General features: G+C 34.1%; 1 protein-coding gene across 1 annotated transcript in view; it reads right to left on the reverse strand.

Moving 5' to 3' along the window:
* The window catches only part of LOC113501909 (receptor-type guanylate cyclase gcy-1), a 50,630-nt gene extending 34,055 nt beyond the window's left edge, over positions 1-16,575 (reverse strand). The window contains exons 1-3 of the mRNA XM_026883222.1: positions 16,334-16,575; positions 14,802-14,899; positions 7,371-7,513 (exon numbers count right to left, since the gene is read on the reverse strand). Of these exons, the coding sequence (XP_026739023.1) occupies positions 7,371-7,513; positions 14,802-14,899; positions 16,334-16,552 (460 nt within the window). The 5' untranslated portion in view covers positions 16,553-16,575. The remainder of the gene's footprint in view (positions 1-7,370; positions 7,514-14,801; positions 14,900-16,333) is intronic.
* Positions 16,576-23,393: the final 6,818 nt, after the last annotated feature.

Genomic DNA, 23,393 nt, shown 5'->3' on the forward strand with positions numbered 1-23,393 from the left:
AAGATACAATGGAAAATGTGAGAAAAAACAGGACGGGTATAAATCATAACTTACATCTTCTTCTACCCACGGGAACGAAGTCGCGGGCAACAGCTAGTTAAATAATAAAGATCTAAAAGATTTGCTTTGGCTAGAGGATACACTCATTTATGGTTAAGCAACATTATAACTTCAATAAGTACTTTTATTTTACTATCAAACTTCTTTCTGTAAATGTTGTTAAGAATATTGTGAACCAATTACAACGGTGAAAAATCTCACCAATTTTTCATGTAGCTTATTTATGTAGGCAAGCATTAAAATACACAAAAATGTATAAACAAATCAAAATACACTATATTGGGATATTTCTTAAAATAATAATAAAAAAATGTACCGACTAATACATATACGTTTTATTTTTCTCAACAAACATTCAGGCAACAATAAAAAAAGAAAAGTTCGGTACTATTTACCAATTCCAAACTTTCAATCATATAAAATGAGGTAATGGAGGAAATTTTGGCAGTTTCCACTTTCAATTAAGTTGAGTACTTTGACATTGAAAACTTACGTTATTAAATGAGGTTATGAACCCGTGACCTTATCGTGGGGTTACCGAATGAGGTCTTGCACTTCGGACACGTCGAAAATATGAGATGTCGAAGGAATATTGAAGCTAGACTGGATCCATCCTCTTTTAAAGTATATATAGTTATACATACATACATACGTACATGTATAAGTGTGTGATGTGTATAATATATCTATATATAAGATAAATAAAATAGTGTGTAAGATTTAGTGAGTAAGTAATTCTATAAGTACTGTAATTGTATTGCTGCGCCCTAACAGGGTATCATGTATGTACCTTTAAGTTTTATAACATCTGTATCTACTCATGATCGATATAAATATTTGAAGTTTGTAGTTTGAAGTATTATGAAAATTAGAAAAAAATGCTACCTATCTATCTATCTATCTATCTATCTATCTACTTTACGGAAGAGTGACAGCGTAATACATAGGTATTACACTGTCAGTCTTCCTCAATTGCGATTACGGCTTTATTGTTGTTTTTGCGTTTACTTGTAAACACAAAGTTATCTAATATCGCTTAAAATTCATTCAAACATGCTTTTGAACGAGCCTATAAATTGATTTTTGCTTTGGAATCAAACTACACGAAAAGACAATTCGACGAATGTTAACTCGATGGTGCTTTTAGCTAAGCTCTAGCTTCCAGCTCTAGCATCAGATAAGCTCAAAGTTATAATATTGCAATATAAGGCAATATACAAACTATTACAGTATTTCAGCTAAATCAGATACGACTTGGTTTCAGTTAAGACCGACAGTCAGACAATGGGACATATAAAACTAAATTAAATCTACTAACTAAGTCAAAATACGCAATAAACGCGAATGCTTGTACGAGTATGTATAGATGTTTGTTCCTCTTTCATGCAAAACTACTGAGCGAATTTAGATGAAACTTAGTACACAGATAGTTTACAACCTTTTTTAACACTTAGGAGTTTTTATCTCGATTTTATGACACCGTGGGGTCATTTTTGATTTATAGCAAGTGGGCCCCGGGCAACAGCTAGTGACTTATAAATCTGTGTTTCCATAACAAAGCATGCCATTAGCAGTAGTTATGTATGGTCCTCACCTATTTCTTACCGTTTTATTGTCCTAAAATATACTGCCTATAAAAATTAACGACCGTTTTATGTATGATAGCTTCATAAATATCCAAATATTTGTGTTATTGTTCGCTGTACACAAATAATGTTTTGCTATAAATCGGAAGCATTGTTATAAAATTAAATGTGTTTTGTACGTGAGATTTGTACTGAGTGAGAATGTTATTGGGTATTTTTACACAGTGACGTAAAAGTGTGAGTCGTTGACGTCTCTGTTTTTCTGTGGCATCATAACTCCTGAACGGATTGAGCCAATTTGTATAATTTTAAGCGAATTAAGTGCAAGTGTTCTGGTTCTGTGAGTGGACAGTTAAAGGTTTTACCATTGAAGTTTTTTCTTATTTTTTTTGGGCAATCCTTAAAACATATATGTAAATCGTTATATTATGACATTTCAATTTAAAGTGATATAGGCTATAGTTGACTGATTGGCAACAAACGTGATTATCATGCCTGATAAAGTTCTAAGGTCATCAAAATATATCAAAGAATTGGACTCATTGTATATGAGTTGACCCCCACGTGAAATGTGGGCACAGAGCGGAATTATTCCATAATTACCGGGAGATTCTTTCCTGTCCTTTCCCAGAGATCGGACGGCCATGCACCTTTCCGTCGCCGTTCCAGGCAAATGATACCATTTAAAAGTGTAAGACGGACTTGAGATACACAGGGTTCTGTATTAGTAAGTTGAAGATTTACAAATTGGTTTGGTGACAAATTAATTTGTGGGTCTCTAATGTATAGGTTACCTACCAAGAAATTTATGATTGTAACAACATATTTTTCGGCAGCAGAAATACACTACATATAAACATTCCAACTATCGAGCTATAACTGTTCTTGAGATATTGCCTGGTGACGGTCGGACGGATAACAAAGTCTTAGTGACATTGTTCCGTGTCCGACCTCTAGGTACAAAACCCTAATAATCTATATCTATATATACTAATATATAAAGCTGAAGAGTTTGTTTGTTTGTTTGAACGCGCTAATCTCTGGAACTACTAGTCCAAATTGAAAAATTCTTTTTGTGTTGAATAGACCATTCATCGAGGAAGGCTTTAAGCTATAAACCATCACGCTGCGACTAATAGGAGCGAAGATACAATGGAAAATGTGAAAAAAACAGGGCAGGTATAAATCATAACTTATTATATCTTCTACCCACGGAGACGAAGTCGCGGGCAACAGCTAGTAATCCATAAACGAAACTTGTTTCATGTAAATTTGAAACATCTGTTTCAAACATTGGTTCTAATTACAAAAGACCTTACCTAACAAGCACCAAAAATGTCTACATCAAAACATCCCCACAAGCACCATAGATAAAATCTTCGCAAACAAAGGAATACAAACATTGTACCACCAATATTTACCAACGATTATCCCATAAGAGTGGGGTTGTTCATGGGGTTTTAACGACCATCACAAACAGTATAGGAGTGCCAATGATTATAATATCCATTATGGTGTATTAAAAACACCATTAGAAACCCTTATGTGGCGTGCATCGTGCAAGTTCTCTGGATATTAACGCGATAACTTGAGTACGATTAAATGGTGATTAAGTGTTAAATTGACGAGGTTATGTTGAAAGACCTAGGTATTAATGTGGCTTAGACATGATAGATGTTGCAGCTTTGTTTTGTTTAAGTGCTATGTTATGTCAACTGACATTACTAAGAACTTAACTAAAAGTTATATGGATGTGAATGAATAGCCTAATTCTGTTTGCGATAGGCGTGCTACGGTACGAGATTTTGCGTACAATTACTTACTTAAAAAAAAAAGAAAACGACGAAGGCAATATTTAAATTTGACAACACCAATCTTAAATTGAGTTACCGTGGCGGACAATGTTCGTTTACTTTTTACAAATAAACTCATAAATAGGCCAAGGTAATAAAAAAAAATAAACCGGTCAAGTGCAGATTAGACTCGTGCCGCGGAGGGTTCCGTACAAATAGACTGCAAAAAAATTTGCTAAGTTGAAATGTCAATAGCGGCAACGGAAACCATTTCTGACAAATTTTACTGGACATCTAACATGGTTGTTGAGATAATGCCTAGTGACAGACTGACAGACAACGGAGCTTAAAAAATAAAGTACCGTTTTGTTAAACCCTTAAAATAACGTGTAAATAATTAATAACCCCATCAAAATTCAAACCTTAACTACTGTTACTTAACTTCAGACATTGATGTATGAGGCAAGAAACTGAGAAAACCAGACCAAAGAAACTTCTATAACATACAAATGACATTGGATTTCATTGGTATAAGTTTGTACCAGTAATAAAACTTAGGTAAAGTTGATCGATCGGAAAACTTCGGATCGAGAACATTAGTACTGCATGTTTACTCAACTTTGAACCTTAATGACGTTGAAGTTATCAATTTTGTAGTAATTGAAAACAAAATAATTTCATACTAAGTATTGTGATACTGCAATATTATTCAAAACTGATTTTAGAGCGAATTGAGCTTATAAATAAATAAGTTGAAATTAATTCAGAGGAAATGACAGAATCACATCCTTTAATAATAGAATGGTAATAAAAAACTTAAATGTACCGGAATGCCTGGACTTAAAATGGACAAATGGCGTACGACGTGTCGTGGGTTCTATACCCGCGTAGAAGAAGCGCTTTGTGTGATCCAAACACGCTTGTCCTGAGTTTGGGTGTTTTTCACTCGAATATTTGTGAAATCTCCCGCAACATAAGAATAAATTCCATATTCGAGTTTTTAAGAAACAGACAGCTTGAACGTATTTTTTCGACAAATGACGTGACTTTGGCTTGCCAGTTCACCACAGATCAATTCAACATCAAAATAACTTCTCAATAACCCCGGTTATCTCCAAAACAAATAATTTACAATTAAGGACTTCTGTTCATTACTTCTTAGAGACCAAATTGGATCTATTTCGCCTATAAATCGACAATGCAGGTGGGAAAGTAATTCCCATTGCCTCTGTCAACGCTAATCGAAATTAATAGTAGATTAGTTAAGGCTTAATGAAAAACCAAACGAATACTCTTAACATGTTTTAAATACTGGCTGAAAAAGAAAAGAAAAACTAGACGTTCGTCCTTTGAGGGTTGGCAGAAATCGATAGCTTTTAAAAAAAAAAACGACCCCTTACTAAGTCATTTAATCCTTGTGTCGCGGGGGTTTTACATTAGAGATTACGACAATTGTATTTTCCAGTGTGTCTTGTAGTGTGTGTATGTAATGTATAATAATGGAAACTTACGTATTTTCATTTGCCGCGCAAACATAAATTTATCAAGTTAGTGACTGATACTTATACGTGACGTCACGATTGATCGTTACGTCACGCCTTACCTCTCCTAAACTTTAAAGCAGTTTGTCAACTTTCGTTTTTTTAGAAAATATACATGTCTGTCAGATTTTTCTATTGTATATCAATCGACGGATAGAAAAATATTCTACTTTTTCTGTAAAAATATTGTGAGCCTTTTGTTGCTCCGACAAATACTATAAAAAACTTAGACAATGTAACATTGTCAATTGAGTTAGAACCGAAAACGACTCGAAAACTTCAAATGTATCAAAATTACCTTTATTTTCGACAAGTCTCCCCAAAATATTTCAGCTATTTGTCAAGGTCAACTCTGTTACTTAATAAATCAAAGAAGGTCGCAAATCAATTCCAGTACAGTACTGTACTGCAATTGTACTACGGCAAACTTCGATAATTTTCATTAAAACCTTTTCAGGTTTTTGTATCTAAAGGGTAGACTCTCTATGCGGTCTGTCCTTTTGACACCGAGCTGTACCTCATGAAGCGTTATAACTAAACTGATTAAATTTTGATAGATTATGTATTTTAGCTAACAATAAAGATCGAGGTTAAACAACATTGTTACGGTCATAAATTTGGTATTGACATTACAAAACACTTGAATAACAAATAAATTTGTTAAAGCTAATTTCGGTTGGGTCCGAAACTGTCGGGCATCCCCGATAGATACGCGTGAGTAAACCGTTATATCATATCATAATGAATCAGTCTCACGATAGATATTATAAAAATAAATCTAATTTAGAAAAATAGGATGAAACCTTAAGCATACTCATACAACCAGTATTACTACCATAATATCTCCAATGTATAGATATCATATTTATAATATACTATGGAAGATTCTAAACATCTGCTCGGTATCCTGACATTTAATGGCGGATCAGTTACCGCTCCACTTTAAAGTGCCACCTCATTCCAGTATATTTCCTTCACATCGGTATCGGGCTCAAAAATACTTGTGCAATATAATACTTTGAAACTTCCATTAAGCTTGCGACGAACGGAATAGGTAAGTTAGTCGCATAAAAATGTATTGACATTAGGTATTATAAGACCTAATGCAATTCTGCCATCTGGAAAAGGTTCGCGATTGGCAGAGTTTCTATTCAAGCGCAGAATTTTTAAACGGGGTTTTGCTATTCGAGGATTAAATTTTCTCGATCAATACCAATTGTCAAACGACTTTAAAAAAGAGGAGGTTGCCAATTCGCCTGTATTTTTTATTTTTGTTTCCTCAGAACTTTGGACTTTTTGAATAGATTTTGTTGCATCTTTTTATTTAAGCGTTTTATAAAGCTGTCATTTGGTCTCAATATTTTGAAGACGGTACTAAGATTTTGTTTTGGACAATCAAATCTTATAGAAGGGATCCTCGCTTCCTAACCAATCGGTTTATGTACCAAGTGTAGCTTAATCTAGGATTGATCAACTTGTGCAGTTGTAGCTCGGCCACGAGTTCCTTTATAATTGTGAGATTAACTGGAGTCATTATTTTAACGTTTTAAAAGTGCTAGGAAAACGGCCAATTTGAAATAAAAGTTTTTGATTTTGAGCGTATTAAGAATAAGGCTGGAAAGAAAAAAGCTGAAGGAGAAGAATACAAGGTAAGCATTAGCGGTTTTATACCTCTAGCTGTAACCCATAACTTAATTTCACATGATGTTAGCTAATAAAAGCAGTTATTCCTCCCTGGTTTTTGTAACATAATTCATTGCTGCTCAGCTCCTATTAATCATACAGTGATGTTATATGTATAGCCTCTGTTGTGCAATGAATTACTGCATTCAATGAAGCAGACTCGGCATTTATAATATTATTCCTAAAATGCCCGTAACCATGATACCTGCTAAGGTGTCGAAACATCGGGAACTAAAATAAAAAATTTAACTGCGATAAAAACCGTAAACTTTTAAAACCATTACTAAGCTCTGCATCACGCTAATTGTTAGTGACGTTTCGTTTTTTTTCGCTTCACAGCTCTTCACATCCTATTTAGCAAACGGAAAAAAATAGGAACTTCGAAATCGGGAACGTGGTTAACCGTCACACATAATTACGTATGTACATTACATACGACGGGCCTGTTGGTCTAGTGGCTAGTGACCCTAACTGCTATACCGGAGATCGTGGGTTCGATTCGAACCCAGGACAAATGTTTATGTGATGAGCACAATCATTTGTTCTGTGTCCGAGTGTAATTTATCTATATTATGTATGGATTTGGAAATATATAAGTATGTTTATCAGTTGTCTAGTACTCATAATACAAGCTCTGCTTAGTTTGAGACTAGATGGCGTTGTGTGAAGGTTGTGGAATATTATTATATTACATGCCTACGTGGTACAAACATACCTCAACTCTTCAAGCTCCGTTTTAAATGCTTCTCCATCAACAGGTTTGGACCTGTTCTTGAAGACGAGCATGGGAAGGGATCCCATTTGGACTATCGCTCTGTTGGTTCCAGCGAAGCGTTGAGACAAATTCGATCTGAAATGATAAAGAGTATTAGAATTTCTTTTTTTTTTATTGCTATTCAAGTTATTATTTTATAAGGCATATATGATTGCCTACTCGCTACAAATTGAAAATCGATCCCACGGGCACATAAAATCGGGATTAAACTATCGTATTCCAGGTTATATTTAATTATCTGTGTACCAGATTTTTTTAATCAGTTCTGTTTTATTTTGCGTGAAAGAGTATCAAAAATCTCTACATATAAGATTTTGCCTTTTTGATATTAGTAGGACTTAAAATACGTGTCATAATTATTTTCACAATAAGAAGTTCCGCTATCGAGGAAGAAGCCTTTTAAAAAAACCTTTACTTTAACTTTATTGCGTACCTAAAATCTATGCGTATCTTTGTACATTCTGGTGAGGGCTTTAAATTTTTTATTATTATTTTTGACCTTGAATTATTCATGATCATGCAAAATCGAAGGAGGAATGGGAGGTCTTTGCCCTGCAGTGGGACTAAGTGCGGGTGCCTAGTGCATGTGCTTTGAATGTCTGAGAAAACACAACATTCTGCGAAAATTAAATTCTTCAGTGACGTGGCCATTTAAAAAACATAATTTTCAGATTCGTATATCGAATCTTTCCCCCTTTTTAAAGTGTTTGAACTATTAAACCTCTCTGTTTAAAAATATGTCTGTCATCTAAAGAATACAAGATGTAAAAAAAATGGGAACTAAAAATATCTCGAGTTTTGACAACATTTTATTGATCACGCTATGTTACAGATAAATCTAAATTTTCTGATGATGTAATATTGCGATAATGATTCAGCTTCACAAATACACATACGATTAGTGTACACCAAAATCTAACCGATAAAATAGCTACTGTTGGTTCAATTGATAATAACATCGATCAATTGCGACGACACTCAGGGTTCCGTATAAATAGACCAAATAAGGAAATTAGTTGATGAAACAAATGTACTTAGGTACCCACAAATTTATTTGTTTATTTACACTTTTTATACAATACTAGCTGTTGCCCGCGACTTCGTCCCCGTGGGTAGAAGATATAGGTTATGATTTATACCTGCCCTGTTTTTTTCACATTTTCCATTGTATCTTCGCTCCTGTTAGTCGCAGCGTGATGGTTTATAGCCTAAAGCCTTCCTCGATAAATGGTCTATTCAACACAAAAATATTTTTTCAATTTGGACTAGTAGTTCCTGAGATTAGCGCGTTCAAACAAACAAACTCTTCAGCTTTATATATTAGTATAGAGTATAGAAGTATAGATTTGTACAATGGCGGACTTAATGCCTGAGGGATTCTCTACTTCAACCATACTCATATTTATTTGTTGTTTGTCACGTAATATATTAATGATCTTAAAAACTGTTGATTAACCTGAAATTTTAAGTATTTGTAGTTATAGAAGCTAAAAATGTACATCAGCTTTGAACATTTCAACTGTCCTGCTCTCACCACTCCTAATACCTGTCTGTTGACCGATGGACAGACGGACAGAAAGCAGTGCCACAGTAATAGAGTTTGGTTGTCAGCTCTGGGTACGGGACCCTAAAATCGGCCCTTCAGTGAACTGAAATAACTTCAAATATTTGACGCATCTGGAAAATATTCCAATTTTATCAACTATTATCAAATGAGTCAGAGGGATTATTATAGTTCTGTCAGTATTAGTAACTCAGTATTGAAGCTTTTTAACAAATAAACATGATAATATTCGTCGTGTCAATCGTGTACCGTATGAGTATTACCGTAGATTACAAAACAAACTAAATGAATAATAATAATCATTGTTTTTTTATGAAATACTAGCTGATGCCCGCGGCTTCGTCCGCGTGGTAAGAGATAGGTTTGGCATTTTTAAAATCGGATTAGTTTTTTATTTTTTTAGAGTCAACGCTACTTGAAATTTTATGATTATTTGTGAACAAATTTGAATATGAAAACGAAGCCTTGAACTAAAAGGTCCCCAGAATTATCAACTTTCATTCAAACACATCCTTCTTGTTGCGCCAAATATTAACAGTTATCCGATATCAAAATAATTCAGCAAAACATTGTTAAAAGTACCTACACTAATAAGTGATGTTATACGAGATATTAACTTCATGTACAATCGTTTTTTTTTTTATTAACTCGATAGCAAAAAAAATACGCATACAATTTTTTTAGAGATCTATCCGACGTACTTATTTTACGTCATTTTCCTAATTCAGTTATAATAATTTAATTCTTCTTTAATTGGCAATTATTCAAATGAATAATTACATTCTGACGTCGTCACACGCGAGCTCATTTATAATGAGGAAAATGATGAGATTGTATAATATTCGAAACAAAATAAGAAGCGGAAACTATGAATTATGTGGTTAGAGAATACATGGTTGAATCATGACACTGTATAAAGCTAATCTGTTCAATTTTACACGCTGTACCTACATAAAAAGTTGTATTATCGACCTATAAGGGTCTTAGTTCTGCTATTTACAACATAATTGGTCAATAATTGAATAGAAATTAGATTAAATTGGCACTATTCGTATTGTTCTCAGCATTTTTCTAACGTAATAATTATAAATTCAGTACCTACGGGGCAGAACACTTACGGTCAATACAATGAATTAACAATTATTGCGTTGATAAAATGCTTTACAGAAGAGGAATAATTTCAAATTGACATTCTTTCGTCGGGCCCCAGATTACCTAAGCAATGCAGTATCATCCATTTATTTTCTAATCGCACAATTTTTAATTTAGAAATACAAGCCGTTATCAAATAGTATTCAGTTTTGTGACCTATAAGTCTAAAAAACCTTGATTTTTATAAGTCTATTCTAGTTTTTTTCGAGCCAAATAAACTGTTGGTTTGAAAATTTTATCAAGTTTTGAGATATCTTTGATTTTTGGTTTGGTTGATCATAAAATACTAGTAAATGGTCTATTGGCTCTAAGTTACTAATTAACCTTTCACTTGAATAGCCGCGTTATCTGGTTATATATGTATGTACCTGTCCGAGAAATTATGCCTAACTTAATTAGCACATTAAATATGGTTTCTGTTCATTTACATGAACAACTCTTATAAAGAAAATCAGTCGATTCGCAATGTGGTTCTCACAGAAGGACTCATCAGTACGATTTTTTGAAGACATAATTTCTTAAATTAGGGTAAACGGGTTCGTAACATTACCGTGCCACTTAATGTGGAATTTAACTTTAAACTTATAAATTCTAAACCATTGATATTTTGGAGAAAGTACTTTTAAATGTTTAAACGGTATTTAACGTATGACTGATGTCTGTCTAAACACGATGTGATTCATCTTTCATTCGTTTTTGTAAGTTCTTTACTCAACAGAGACGGATCTAGATGACCGTATTATTATTTTTTATAAACTCACTTTCTTGTTTGTGTATTTGTTTGTTTGTCGTTTTGAGTTGCATTTTTGCAACTCAATTTTGAGCCCTATCAGCTGGCAGGCTGAAATTTTCAGGATCGCTTCAAACCCGATGACAATACAATTTACCCTTACAAAGTTTGATAAAATTTTACATGTTTTTTTTAAAGTTTATTCAGATTTTTTTTTATATTTTCTTGTTGACAACATAATATGCACATACCTACCTTAAGAAACTACATGATATTAAAATGTAGCTGAAAGTCTAGCTTTTCCTTTAAAAGAATAAAAAATCTGTTGTCATGAAGTGCGTAGCTTATCTCATCATCCCATAATAGCTTATCAAAAAAAAAACAAATAAATATCCACCTAAGTACGTTTCTGTACGCTTGTATTCAGTAGTCAGTGAATCATGGACGCCATTTTCATTTAACCTCAGACGCTAACATATCAATAAAAAATAACATCATTTAATCGGTACTTCTGAATTCATGATCTATGATATAAAAACAACGTTTTTTACGACCAATTATTTAATCATTCAAATTAGTCTGGTGATGACGGTAAGATAACCTTGAGATGAACTTTCTTCATTGCCGCCATCTTGGACACGACTCTTAAACGTCATAAGGCAACCATGATGCGAAGAAACCGGTTGTAAATACAATTTAACTCTATGACTAAATATAATATGATTCTTAGAACTACGTCATAGATAAATATTTAGTTCCAAAATAGAGTAATTTAAATAATTTTGTAATTTGGTGGTTTTCGTTTGCGTAAGTGTGAAAGGTCAATGATTTTTTGCAATAGGATGATAACGTCATAAGTGACGTCATTGCCTTACAGTTTATCAGGATTGTTAGACATTTTGAGAATCTCGTGGCTATACTACAAGTGCTCCAGAACAGCACAGGCTAAGCTAGACTTGATTTGACCATTGTATAACAGGTGCCTCCGTGTTTCGGAAGGCACGTTAAATTGTTGGTCCTGGCTGTTATTTATACGTAATTAAGTCATTACGGGTATTCAGAAGATAAATAGTCTGACAACCAGTCTAAGCGTAAAAGGCGTGTTGCGTGGTCTGATATTCAGTAGCTCCTTGTAAAGCATAGGTACTTGGCTGCATCCAGTTAGACTGGAAACCGATTCCATCATAGTTATTGCAAGGTTAGAATGATGATGGACAGACGGACGGGACAACGAATAACAGGTGCATTTTGGATCATTAACCAGCCAGGCAGGCATGTGTCCGAACCTAGTACCTATTATTCGATTTGTTCCAATGCTTGTTAAATACATACTCTGCCTAATTCTAAATTAATAATTAAATTGTTTGACGCTCAAACGTTTTGAACTGACAAGACAAAGTCACGTCACTTTAGATAAATTCAAATGTTGGTACATAAATCTTCAATTTATTATTTGTGTTAAAGAGTAAGGTAAATAAAAAGCACCTAACTTGGGTAGTGAGGGCTGAAAACATCACTTGTTAGTAAAAAGCGTACTGGTATGTGACGTCACACGAGATTTTAAATCACTGTACATCCCTTCCACTTTTTTTTTACGAGATACGTATCTAAGTAAAAATAAGAACAATTAATATATTTTGATAGTAACTGTCGTGAGAATGATTCATTATTAAATGATGTAACGGTTTACTCACGCGTATTTATCAGGGTAGCCCGACTAGGTTGGGTCCGAAACTAGTCGGGCTACCCCGATAAATACGCGTGAGTAAACCGTTACATCATTTAATAATTAATATATTTAATATTTTAAGCCATGACACATAAGATATGTTTCAAATATGCCGTATTAACACTGACATATTTCAATTAACGTGTCCCAATTATAAATTCAATTACAACCAGGAATAAACATTAAGCATGGTTCATATAAATGGGAACAGATCTGTCCGGTAAATGGGACGGATAAGCGGGATAACCGATGAGCACCTGAGCCCACATGCCCCGGCTATAAACAGGCTCATACGATATAATTATTTGTATTTCCCGAAGGAATATGTTGGCATAATGTGTTATTATAAGTACACTTATATTTTCATGAAAATGGTTAAGTTATTTGACATAGTACTTGAAAATAAAACTGGGAAAAATTCCGCTATTTATAATTGCCGGTGAATTAATGGGAATTGGATTAAATTTGATACTATGCGTATTCTCCTATGCATTTTTCCGACACGATAATTGGAAATTCACTATATTGACAGTATTCACTATATTCAGCCCCGTACTGAATTTTCAACCTTCGTGAAATTTCAAATTAGAATCGGGGATCTGGTCAAGTGCTAGTCGGACTCGAGACACCCGAAAAAAGAAATTTTCAAAGGCAATATGTCACCCATCAAATTTATGACCGTATCATTAATTGTTTAATTTTGATCCCGATTTCGTAACAACAGGAATACATCATTTGTAAAAATCAAACTGTCCATCTTCCACGGTTCATGAGATACAGCATGGTAACAACCGAATAAACAAAGCAACTTGCTTTTGTACTAGAGTTCCGTTACACCATTCTCGTGAAAAACACTATTAAGCCTTAGAATTTATCTAGAGGTGGTTTGTAAATACGGATTTTCTTGCTTAGATTAATATAATAAGGCGATAAATATGTATTAAGTTGCGGATTTCTTTTCTTTGCATTCAAGCTTTACCTCTCGCAAAGTTTTATTAAGATTTGTCCAGTGGTTTAGGCACGAAAGCCTACACACTGACAAACTAAGTAACTTTCACATTAAAGTTAATAAGTTAGAATAGGTACGGATATTTGCGTAGTTTGACAAGTCAAAGTTATAACCACATTTTAAGCCTTAGATTAGAGTTTGTAATTTTTCACAAGGGGCAAAAACGGCACCCTATCTGAGGCTCCCTCAGTTTGTTTGAACGCGCTAATCTCAGGAACTACTGGTTCAAATTGAAAAAATCTTTTGTGTTGAATAGACCATTCATCGAGGAAGGTTTTAGGCAATGTATCATCACGCTGCGACTAATAGGAACGCAGATACAATGGAAAATGTGGAAAAGACAGGGCAGGTATAAATCATAACTTATAGCCTCTAACCACGCGAACGTAGTCGCGGGCAACAGCTAGTATTTCATATGGAGCAAAAACGGCACCCTATCTGAGGCTCCCTTATACCTCATAAACCTCATAAACGGTAAGAGCTAGACAGTTAAAATTTGTATCGATGATGCTTCAAATACAAAAAAAATTAAATAAATAATAAATAAATAAATAAATGCGGACAACATTACATACATTGTTCTGAACCCAAAGTAATTTGCTAAAGCACTTGTGTTATGGAATTCAGATACAACGAAGGTACCACTAACACCCAGACCCGAGACAATGTAGAAATTTGAATTTTTACATTGGCCCGACCGGGGATCGAACCCGGGACCTCAGAGATAGCGACACCTTGAAACCGGTGCGAACGCCACTCGACCACGGAGGTCGTCAGAAAATAGAAAACTTTAGGTTGAGTAAAAGTTAGTATGGTTATAGATTTGACTGAAAACAATTTTTTGTCGTAGGTATTTCTTTAGCCTATTAGTACGAATTCCTCAGTGTCGCAAGTATGAATCTTTACCGGGATTTTTTAACGTTATGAATTTCAGATGTAATTAGGTTTTTCTAGTTTTATGTCCAGCTGTGGACTATGTTAGAAAATATTAACTATCTTCAGAATTAATATTTATTAAATGATGCATCAGACGATTGAGGACTCAATTTGGGCCCGAAATTATTCGGGCAATCCCGATAAATGCGTGATAAACCCGTTGCATCGTTTAATATGTTAGCCAAGTTTAATTACATTCAGTTTAGATGCATTTTGAAATAGAAATATAAGTATTATATATACCTCAAAGTGCTCCCGTTGGTGAAGATGAAGAAAGCCACTTCAGACCGTTCTTGCTGCAGCCTGGTCACCAGCTTGCCTAGTTCTGTCGCTCTGCTAACCTATTCAAAAAAGGTGGGAAAATATTAGTACCTAGCATTCATTATTTCATGTTTTCTAAGCTAAGCTAGAATCGTGTGCAGTATTTCAGATTTCCGCTGAATATTAAAATCAAGAACAAATACTGTATTATCATAAGAACCTCAATGTCCGCTATGCGCGGTAATTTATGTTTTTAGTCACATTTTAGCGGGTAACAAACATCCATACATACAAACTTTCGTGTTTATAATATTAGTAGAATATTATTTTATTATATTTTAACTAAATAATTAGACACAACTATAACTTTATTTCATTTCATATTCTAGACCATAATTGAGTAGGTAGTAATATCGATATTCGGTGACCTGTGTCTAATATTTAGTCGCTTAACTGCTCTGAGTGCACTTAGAACACCAATTTCCTTTATAGGCCAATTTCTACATCATATTAAATGATTTACAATTGACTGCATTCAGCAAAGCTAAAAATAGACTCGACTTGAAAATGTCTGAACAACTTTTTCTAATAACATTTTCATTAAGTGTAATAACATTTTTATATAGCTACAAAACCTGTTTTCTTTTATCTTTTGATTGGCAACAGGCGAATTCTCCTACAAATAAAAGCAAAAAGGTAATTTATTTCGCGTCAGGGACGATGAAAACATACTCGTTTTGATAGACGTGCCTGTCATAAACTCATGAAAATGTATGAGAGTGGAAAACTTAAATAACTCTTTATTGCTGGCCAGTGTAAGCGATTTAAATATCGAACCGTAGGGTTGATTAAAATTAAAACACTGTATTTGTTTTTGTTTCACTTGTAATTCTTGCAAATTGTGTAAAAATATTTGTTTAAGTCCAATTTTGCAAGCGTTGTTAAAACAATTTCTTGAAATGACATTCAGATGAAATTTTGCATACTTGTAGTTTGTTGACAGTACAATATTCTGGTAGATTTGAACCATTTTCAAGATGAAAACTTTAATGAGGTTATTGACACTGTAATAAAGTGAACTATCGCAAGATGCTGGGTTTTATAAATTTTGATTTCAGTTTAAAGTAAGTCCCGTAGGCTAGGCAACTTAAGTTTCCTATACCTAAATATTACATATGTCGTTTTTAGGGGTTCGTATACATCGGATACCCTATTTATGAGACTACGCTGTGTTAGTCCGCCTGTCTTTTCTCTGCCTGTCCGTGAGCTTGGCTATCCGTCTGTCACCAGGATATATCTCAACAACCATGGTAACGATATAAACTGTTGGTACGACCATAAATTTGATATCAATCAAATTTATGATCATCGGACCAATTTTTTTTTACCTTACTTGTTCGGATCCTTTTGTCACGACTCCAATTCACACTTAACCGGTTATTCTCCATTTTTATAACAAAACCTTACGTTACCTCATACAAGATGCCTTAAATACAAAGTTATTCCTTACATACCTGTTCTTCCACATCAGCGACATCCCTTCCATTTGTGATGCTGCTCTTCAAAGACAGAGTGGTTTGGACGATGAGAGCCAGGATGGGGATGAAGGGGAGTAGGAGAAGCCTCCAGAGCTGACAGCGACGACTCTTACACCATCTCTTGAGCTTGGGACCGCAACTGGATCTCTCTTCTGTTTTCATAGGAGATGCTGCAACGGAAATTAACTTCTTCATCTGTATCTAGGAGACGTTTTGTTTTTTTTTGAAGAAGAGCTTTTGGCTAGCAAGGAGATTAATTGTAAACTATAAAAAGAAAATCATATGTTTGTTTTATTGATTAAATATAAAGTAGCTTATGCTCATGAGATGCAAAATGTAAACTCTCCTTAAACGCAATCGGATAAAGTAAAATAATGCCTATGCGTTATACTAAGGTGTCAGCTACCTCTTAACTAAATTGCGTCGACATCGGTCCATCTGTTTGGACTTGAAGAGAACCCTCACCCATACTTTCGCATTTATAATAAGTATTAGTATCATAATATATTATGAAACGTTGAGTGCTTAGCTTTTGTCTGTCTGTTTAATTGATATCTTTATTTTTAATAAGGTGTCACGTCTGAAGTACCAAACTGAGTTTCAAAAAAAAAAATTCAGTTTAGTACAGTCAGCAACCAAACTCGATGAATACTGACCGTTTTATTAGACTTATTAACAAAATTAAATGTTACAAACATATTTTTCGGGACATCAAACTTTAACACTAAAAATCCATTCAAAACATGCTGAACCTCAACATTGTAAAGGTCGCTTCACATTTACGTTTGATTGTAAATCTGACTTTTATTGTCGACCTTAATCAAAGTTTTGGCCAGACGATCGAATTGCGCAGGTAAGGGACTTCGGTTAAAAGCTAAACAAACGCTTTGTTACAACGAACAATAAAGAAACTACAAATAATATCGTTAGTAAAGGACTGAGTATATTGAGTTATCAAAGTATTGAAAGGGACATTAATACATCAAAGGGAGCTTCTGTTCAACTCTTTTATGGCAACAGCACGAAATTAATAATAGATTTTGAGTAGTTAATTAAAATGTCTGGCCAAATTCACTTTAAGCATATTTAATTGAACAGTGATGATGATGGCCGAGTGGTTGAGGTGACCACGCCTAACATTGAGGGTAATGTGTTGCGGGTTCGATACCCGCATATGAAAATCGTTTGTGTGATCTACGAATGCTTTTTCTGAGTCTAGGTGTCTTTTTGCATGTGACTTGAATATTTCCCGAATATTTATAATAAAATTCCTTAATGTGGGAGTCTTTTTTTTCTATAATTATGGTTTAATTATAATAGTGGTTTTTTTTAATGATTCTGACGTATTATCTCCCAAAGCAAGATTTTGTTGGTAGAGAAAGTGAGATAGCACTACATAGTACAGATCGGCATCTCTTTCTAAAGCTGTAACATCCATACTTATCGTCTTCGTTTTAAACAGAATAAATTTACTTCAATAGTATTTTAATACTATTCTATTCGCTTGTGTAAACAATTGTACCATTCTGGTTTATTGTTTATTCGTGTACAATACGACCCAACTCAATTATTTGTAAGAGATGGGTAAGTCTGATAGGATGGTCTGTTCACAATATTTTAGGGAAATTGTCAAGTAACTAGCTGTTCCCCGCGGGAGCGCCCGCTACATATCGATAAATTGAAATATGTTTAGCCTGGTTATAAACTATCCAAACGCAACACGAACACACACAATATTATATTAAAATACTATAAAATGTAAAAAACATGTCTGAAAAAGTAAATTCACAACAATTTTTTTAATATTTCAACTCAAAGAATATACGATACCAGGGAACCCAGCTCCAATTCTTGAAGTGAAACTGTCGTTACTAATATAGAGCGCTGTCCCTCTCACACATCTACAAAGTCTTACTTCAAAACGTGGTAATCAGTCCTCTGAAACATCTCTATAATTGGACTCATATGAAAACATAGAAATGCAATACTTGTCTGTCCATTGCAGTACGAGTCAGAAGCGCACTGAACCGTGATTACTTTTCGTATAAATGTTTAAGTTTTGTTATTTTAATATAAATTCGTTTGGGAATGTTTTCGTTTAATCTCATACAGTTTATTATTTTAGTTTTATTGAAACTCTCTCCTAAAACTAAAACTATTTTTTTCTAGGGTCCATGTTATGATCTATTTATTAGTTTTACCACCTAAGAATACATGTGGAATGCCTTAAAAGTATTGAGTAATGAGTATTGAACTGGGTTTTATTATTGCGTAAAGTATATTCTATTTTACTGTGAAAATAATTTGCATCTACATCCCTTCCACTCAACCCAAAACGAAAGCAGTCATTTGATGATTCCCATCTGAAATAAAAGACCATTCCTCCCTCAAAGTGTTATTATTTCGGTCTCCAAAAATTCTATGTTACAAACAAATTTAAGAGACTGTACCCACTCCATTTAAAATCAAATCTTTTCTTAATAAAAACTGTTTTGGTTGAGCAACAAGTACCTACGTACCCGCCATCAATACTTCTAATACGCCCTTGCACTTCATAAAATGGAATCCTCCACCAGTTTTCAATCTTCATAAACGTCGCTAACCTTGTTTGTTTTCTTTGTTAAGTAGATAAAGCCAATTACTTCAATAACTGGAGCGATTGTTGAAGACTTGGAGGAATAAAGTAATGCTTTGTTTACCGTCGTTCTGTTATTGAAACTTCAATATAATGTGGATGTGTTTGTTTCAGTTAGATTTTAGTTTTCCGGGTGTGCTCATGCATTTAACATGCGTAGCTTTATTTATCAAGCGACTTCACAAAGGAGGTTCTTAATCTGTCTGTATCTTTTTGTTTGTTACTTCAAAACTTCGGAATGGATGTACCAATTTTGTTAAATTTGTTTTCATATATCGTAAAATACATGAACTGCTTAACTAAGCGCCGTTATTATCCAGTCCAACCTTTGTAAGTTATCGGTACATTTACCATTACTGAAATATTACATTATAAATGCAATTAAAAGTGAAAACTTTATTCTCAATCAATCAAATTGGCTTATCGCGGTCCACTGCTGGACAAAGGCCTCTCACAATAGTGAAGCAACTTGGGAGAGGCTCTTTAACTCTACTGTAATTTCTTGTTATTCTAATTGACTAACTGGAATAATAACTATTTCTAATACACAAAGTACCATGAAATCTAGGAATTACTAAAAGGATAAACTTGATAAAATACGAGAAAAATTATAGTCAATAAAAAGGCCATTTATTTGTACCTAGAACTAAAAAGTAGTCTTTTTACTACCTTGAGTACTCATAAAAGGACATTTTATAACACAAAAACTAGTGAAAATACATACTTTGTAGTAAATGGGTTTAATGAGAAAATTTAATATTACGAAGAACAATGGTTGTAAAAGTTTTACAATACCAATTACCTTACTTTACTTTTACCTACGAATTTTCCCTAGTAAGTACTCTTATGACTTGCTTCGCCAAGCCATATAGTTTATTTATACGAGTAATTGACTAACTTAAATTTGACTATACAGATAGCTGAGTGGTTGCGGACACCACGCCAACCCCACTGACGGCGATGTGTTGCGGGTTCGATCCCATGCGCAAACGTGCGTAGGACAAGCATTAGTGTGATCCACGAAGCTTGCCCTGTCTTTGTGCAAGTGACCCTTGAAGTTAGAATACAGTGTTTACAATACAAATACACCCCGAATTACAGGATTTTACCGTCTCGTTGCTACGAGTCAACCGAGTCTTAAATAATGGGTACAATATCTCAAATCTCAAATTGATATAATATACTTCGTGTGTTACATTGGACTGACCTTAGAATAATTGGGGTCTAGAGACATAAAGAGTGTAACGACATGACAGACATCAATTTACTAAAAATATGAGCTTGTGTTTTTAATGGACTCTTGTTGAAAAGCAGTTGTTTTTCATACAAATTTTCGTGATATACTAAACCTATCTTGACTAAGCTTTTAGCACAAGAAGATAATATTGCCGTGCTGCTAGTCTGTGAAGCATACATATTTAAAAGCTTTTTAAGCCCATGTGATGGCTATCTATACTTAAAAATCATGGTGCCCTCACCTCAACCTAAAAGTTTTTAGGTTTTCAAATTTAATAAAAAAGACGTATCTTGAGCAATGTGGTTATTTGAAAAAAAAGGGGACAAGTGCGAGTTGAGCTCGCGTGAAGAGGGTTCCGTACTATGTTACCTATAATGTATTTGGAGTTAAAAAATATGTGTTCCCACACATTCCACCTGCAAATGTAAGTTGGTACGCACAATATTGAGTGATTTACCATGTTATTTTAATATCATGGCCTTCTTATAGGTTTTCCTATAATCTATAAGGAGAAAACTAATTTCTGTATTTTTTTCAAAATATTAGGTTCAGTAGTTTCGGAGATAAGGGGGGGGGGAATGGTCAATTTTCGTCTATTTTCTAGAAAAACTTGTAAACTATTTATTTTAAAATTACAAAAAATACATTTAAGATCTTCTCAACAAGACCTTTCATTTGATATGCCACACGATGCAGTTTTCAGATATATTTTTTTAATTTTCCCCCCGAAAATGACCCCCATATACAGATTTCATCTGCTCACGTCACACTTCTGTGTTTGGGTCACAGGAATTGATATGTGTACCAAATTTCAACTTAATCGGTTTAATAGATTCGGAGATAATTGACTGTAAGCGACGGATGGACAGACACACGAGTGATCCTATAAGGGTTCCGTTTTTGTATTCAGACGTACGGAACCCTAAAAAAAGAGTAAAGGGTTTAATAAAAAGAAACACTCATTGGCATTAAGAGGACACGGATAAGACATGTTCTCGGGGGAATAAAAAAAACGAATAGAAATGAATGAGGCCTTTGCTTCCTGATCCTTTGCTCAGATCAACAGCTATCTTATACTTTCCATTAGGCGATGAGGAAAACGGTTTAATTCACAGCAAACATAAATAATGCTAAACATCCGTTTGGCATTACTCCAAAAGACAAAAAGACTAACCAATATTAATAGACCTCTGACTACTTAACATTTTAATGCCACGTCATGGAAATGTCACCAACTTGTAGTTCTAGTGAGAGTGGTCGTTTGATAAATATATTATGCTGTCGATTCGGATTTTGTACACAATGTTAAACAGTGTCTATTTATAGGATTCCACTATCGACGTACCCCTTTGAAGGGTAACAAAATGATGTTAAACTATTTATCTATATTTATTGCTGATAAAAGCGTTTTCTGTAAATATTGGTGTTTCGCACTTACTATGTGTTCTTTAGGGAGGGTTAATGCCGTTGTCGAAGCGAGATGGCAAGAATTAATAGGGATGATGACTGGGTATAAAAAGAATAAATCTAATAAGTCCCTCAGTTAGATAATTGAAAAGTATGAGACACGTATTTTTTCTTTTTTCAGAAAAACTAGAACTGACAAAGATTAACTACTTTACGTCACGCGTAAGTTTCATTCACTGTAATTTGGTCAATTTATGTTTGCGGGGGCAAATTAAAAAATATGTATCCATTATTATACAAAAAACTACAAGACGGACACTCCAAAAAAAATTGTCATAATCCCTATTGAAATCGTTTACCTTAGCTTAGGCAGCATCGTAGTTTAAAAATACGTAGATACATACATATCCCATGGGATTCATAGAGCCGAGAAATATGTAATGTATTCAAATCTATTGAAAGCGAGTAAATATTATTATGGCTAAAAATATTGCTTTTTCTTTTTAATTCTTATCATGATCGTAAAATCGACCTATTTGTTTGTTAATAAAAATATACTATACATATTATGTAAAGAAAAATCATTTTTATTAAGGTAGTAATTATAAATCCCCGAAACTGTACCACAAGCCGCATTGATTTACTATCAACAGACTGTCACAAGCTTAACCATTGTTATGTAACTGCAAACTCGAATAAAGTTCAAACTTTGCAGGAAGCATCCCGTGGCGACAACTTCCGAAAGCATCCGAAATTAACCGAACTTTGCCGAAAAGCGAAACTGCCACTGCAGTGGCGAGCCAGTGATTAATTAGCACACAGCTTAAAAGTACATAGCTACCGAAAAACACGATGCAATCTCGACGAGAATATTACTGGTACAGGCAGTGCAAGTCATTTGTGCGCGCGGCGGTATGTGTGCGTGCCTTTGCCTATACAGAAAGTTTAATGTGTGTCACTGCCACACAAATGAAAGCTGTATTAGAGAAAAATCTCCTAGTATATGTATGTACAAGGGTTACGCACACATGTTAACGTGCGCAAAAATGAGTTGAATTACAGAAATGAATTATTACGGACGAGAAGACTAAATTATGATTTTCGTATGTTACACAGGGATTTTCCCATTTTCCGAATATTATTCCGGAGAGGTTTCTATTGTCCTGTCTTTTTCCGGTATCAAAAAGTATGTATATTATTTCCTTCATTTATTTCAAGCGTTGTTATTTATTTGGAACGAAAGTATATTTATTTGTATGTATTACCAACAGGGCTTCAGCCCACCTTTATTAAATTATTTGACTTTTAGTGATAATCTATTTTTTTATCAATAAATTTGAGACCGAATTTAACATAACCATAGCAAATTACGGTTGTTATTTATTTAATACCGATTTACTCACGCGTACTTATCGGGATAGAGCGACTAGTTTTGCACCCAATTATCCATCATATAAGCATGGTTGTTATCAATAATATAGGTTTTAAACTTTAGTATGCTATGATTAGTGTCTACTGTCTGTTGATAAATTAATTTCGTAAAGCCCTTTGTCAAACGACTATGCAGTCACATGACCTTTTCAGGTTGAAATATTGCAGTTGCAGAATAGAGATGACTCTGTAGCAGTTTTTTTTAACCAGTCTAGCAGTACGCAATTTAATCCTTGTGTCGCTTATGGTTTCACAAACATACAATTCACATGCACAAACACACTCAGACTCAGAACAAGCATTCGTGGATCACAAAAATGCTTGAT

This window comes from Trichoplusia ni, chromosome 16 (assembly GCF_003590095.1).
Source record: "Trichoplusia ni isolate ovarian cell line Hi5 chromosome 16, tn1, whole genome shotgun sequence".
In the NCBI taxonomy this organism is placed as follows: Eukaryota; Metazoa; Arthropoda; class Insecta; order Lepidoptera; family Noctuidae; genus Trichoplusia; species Trichoplusia ni.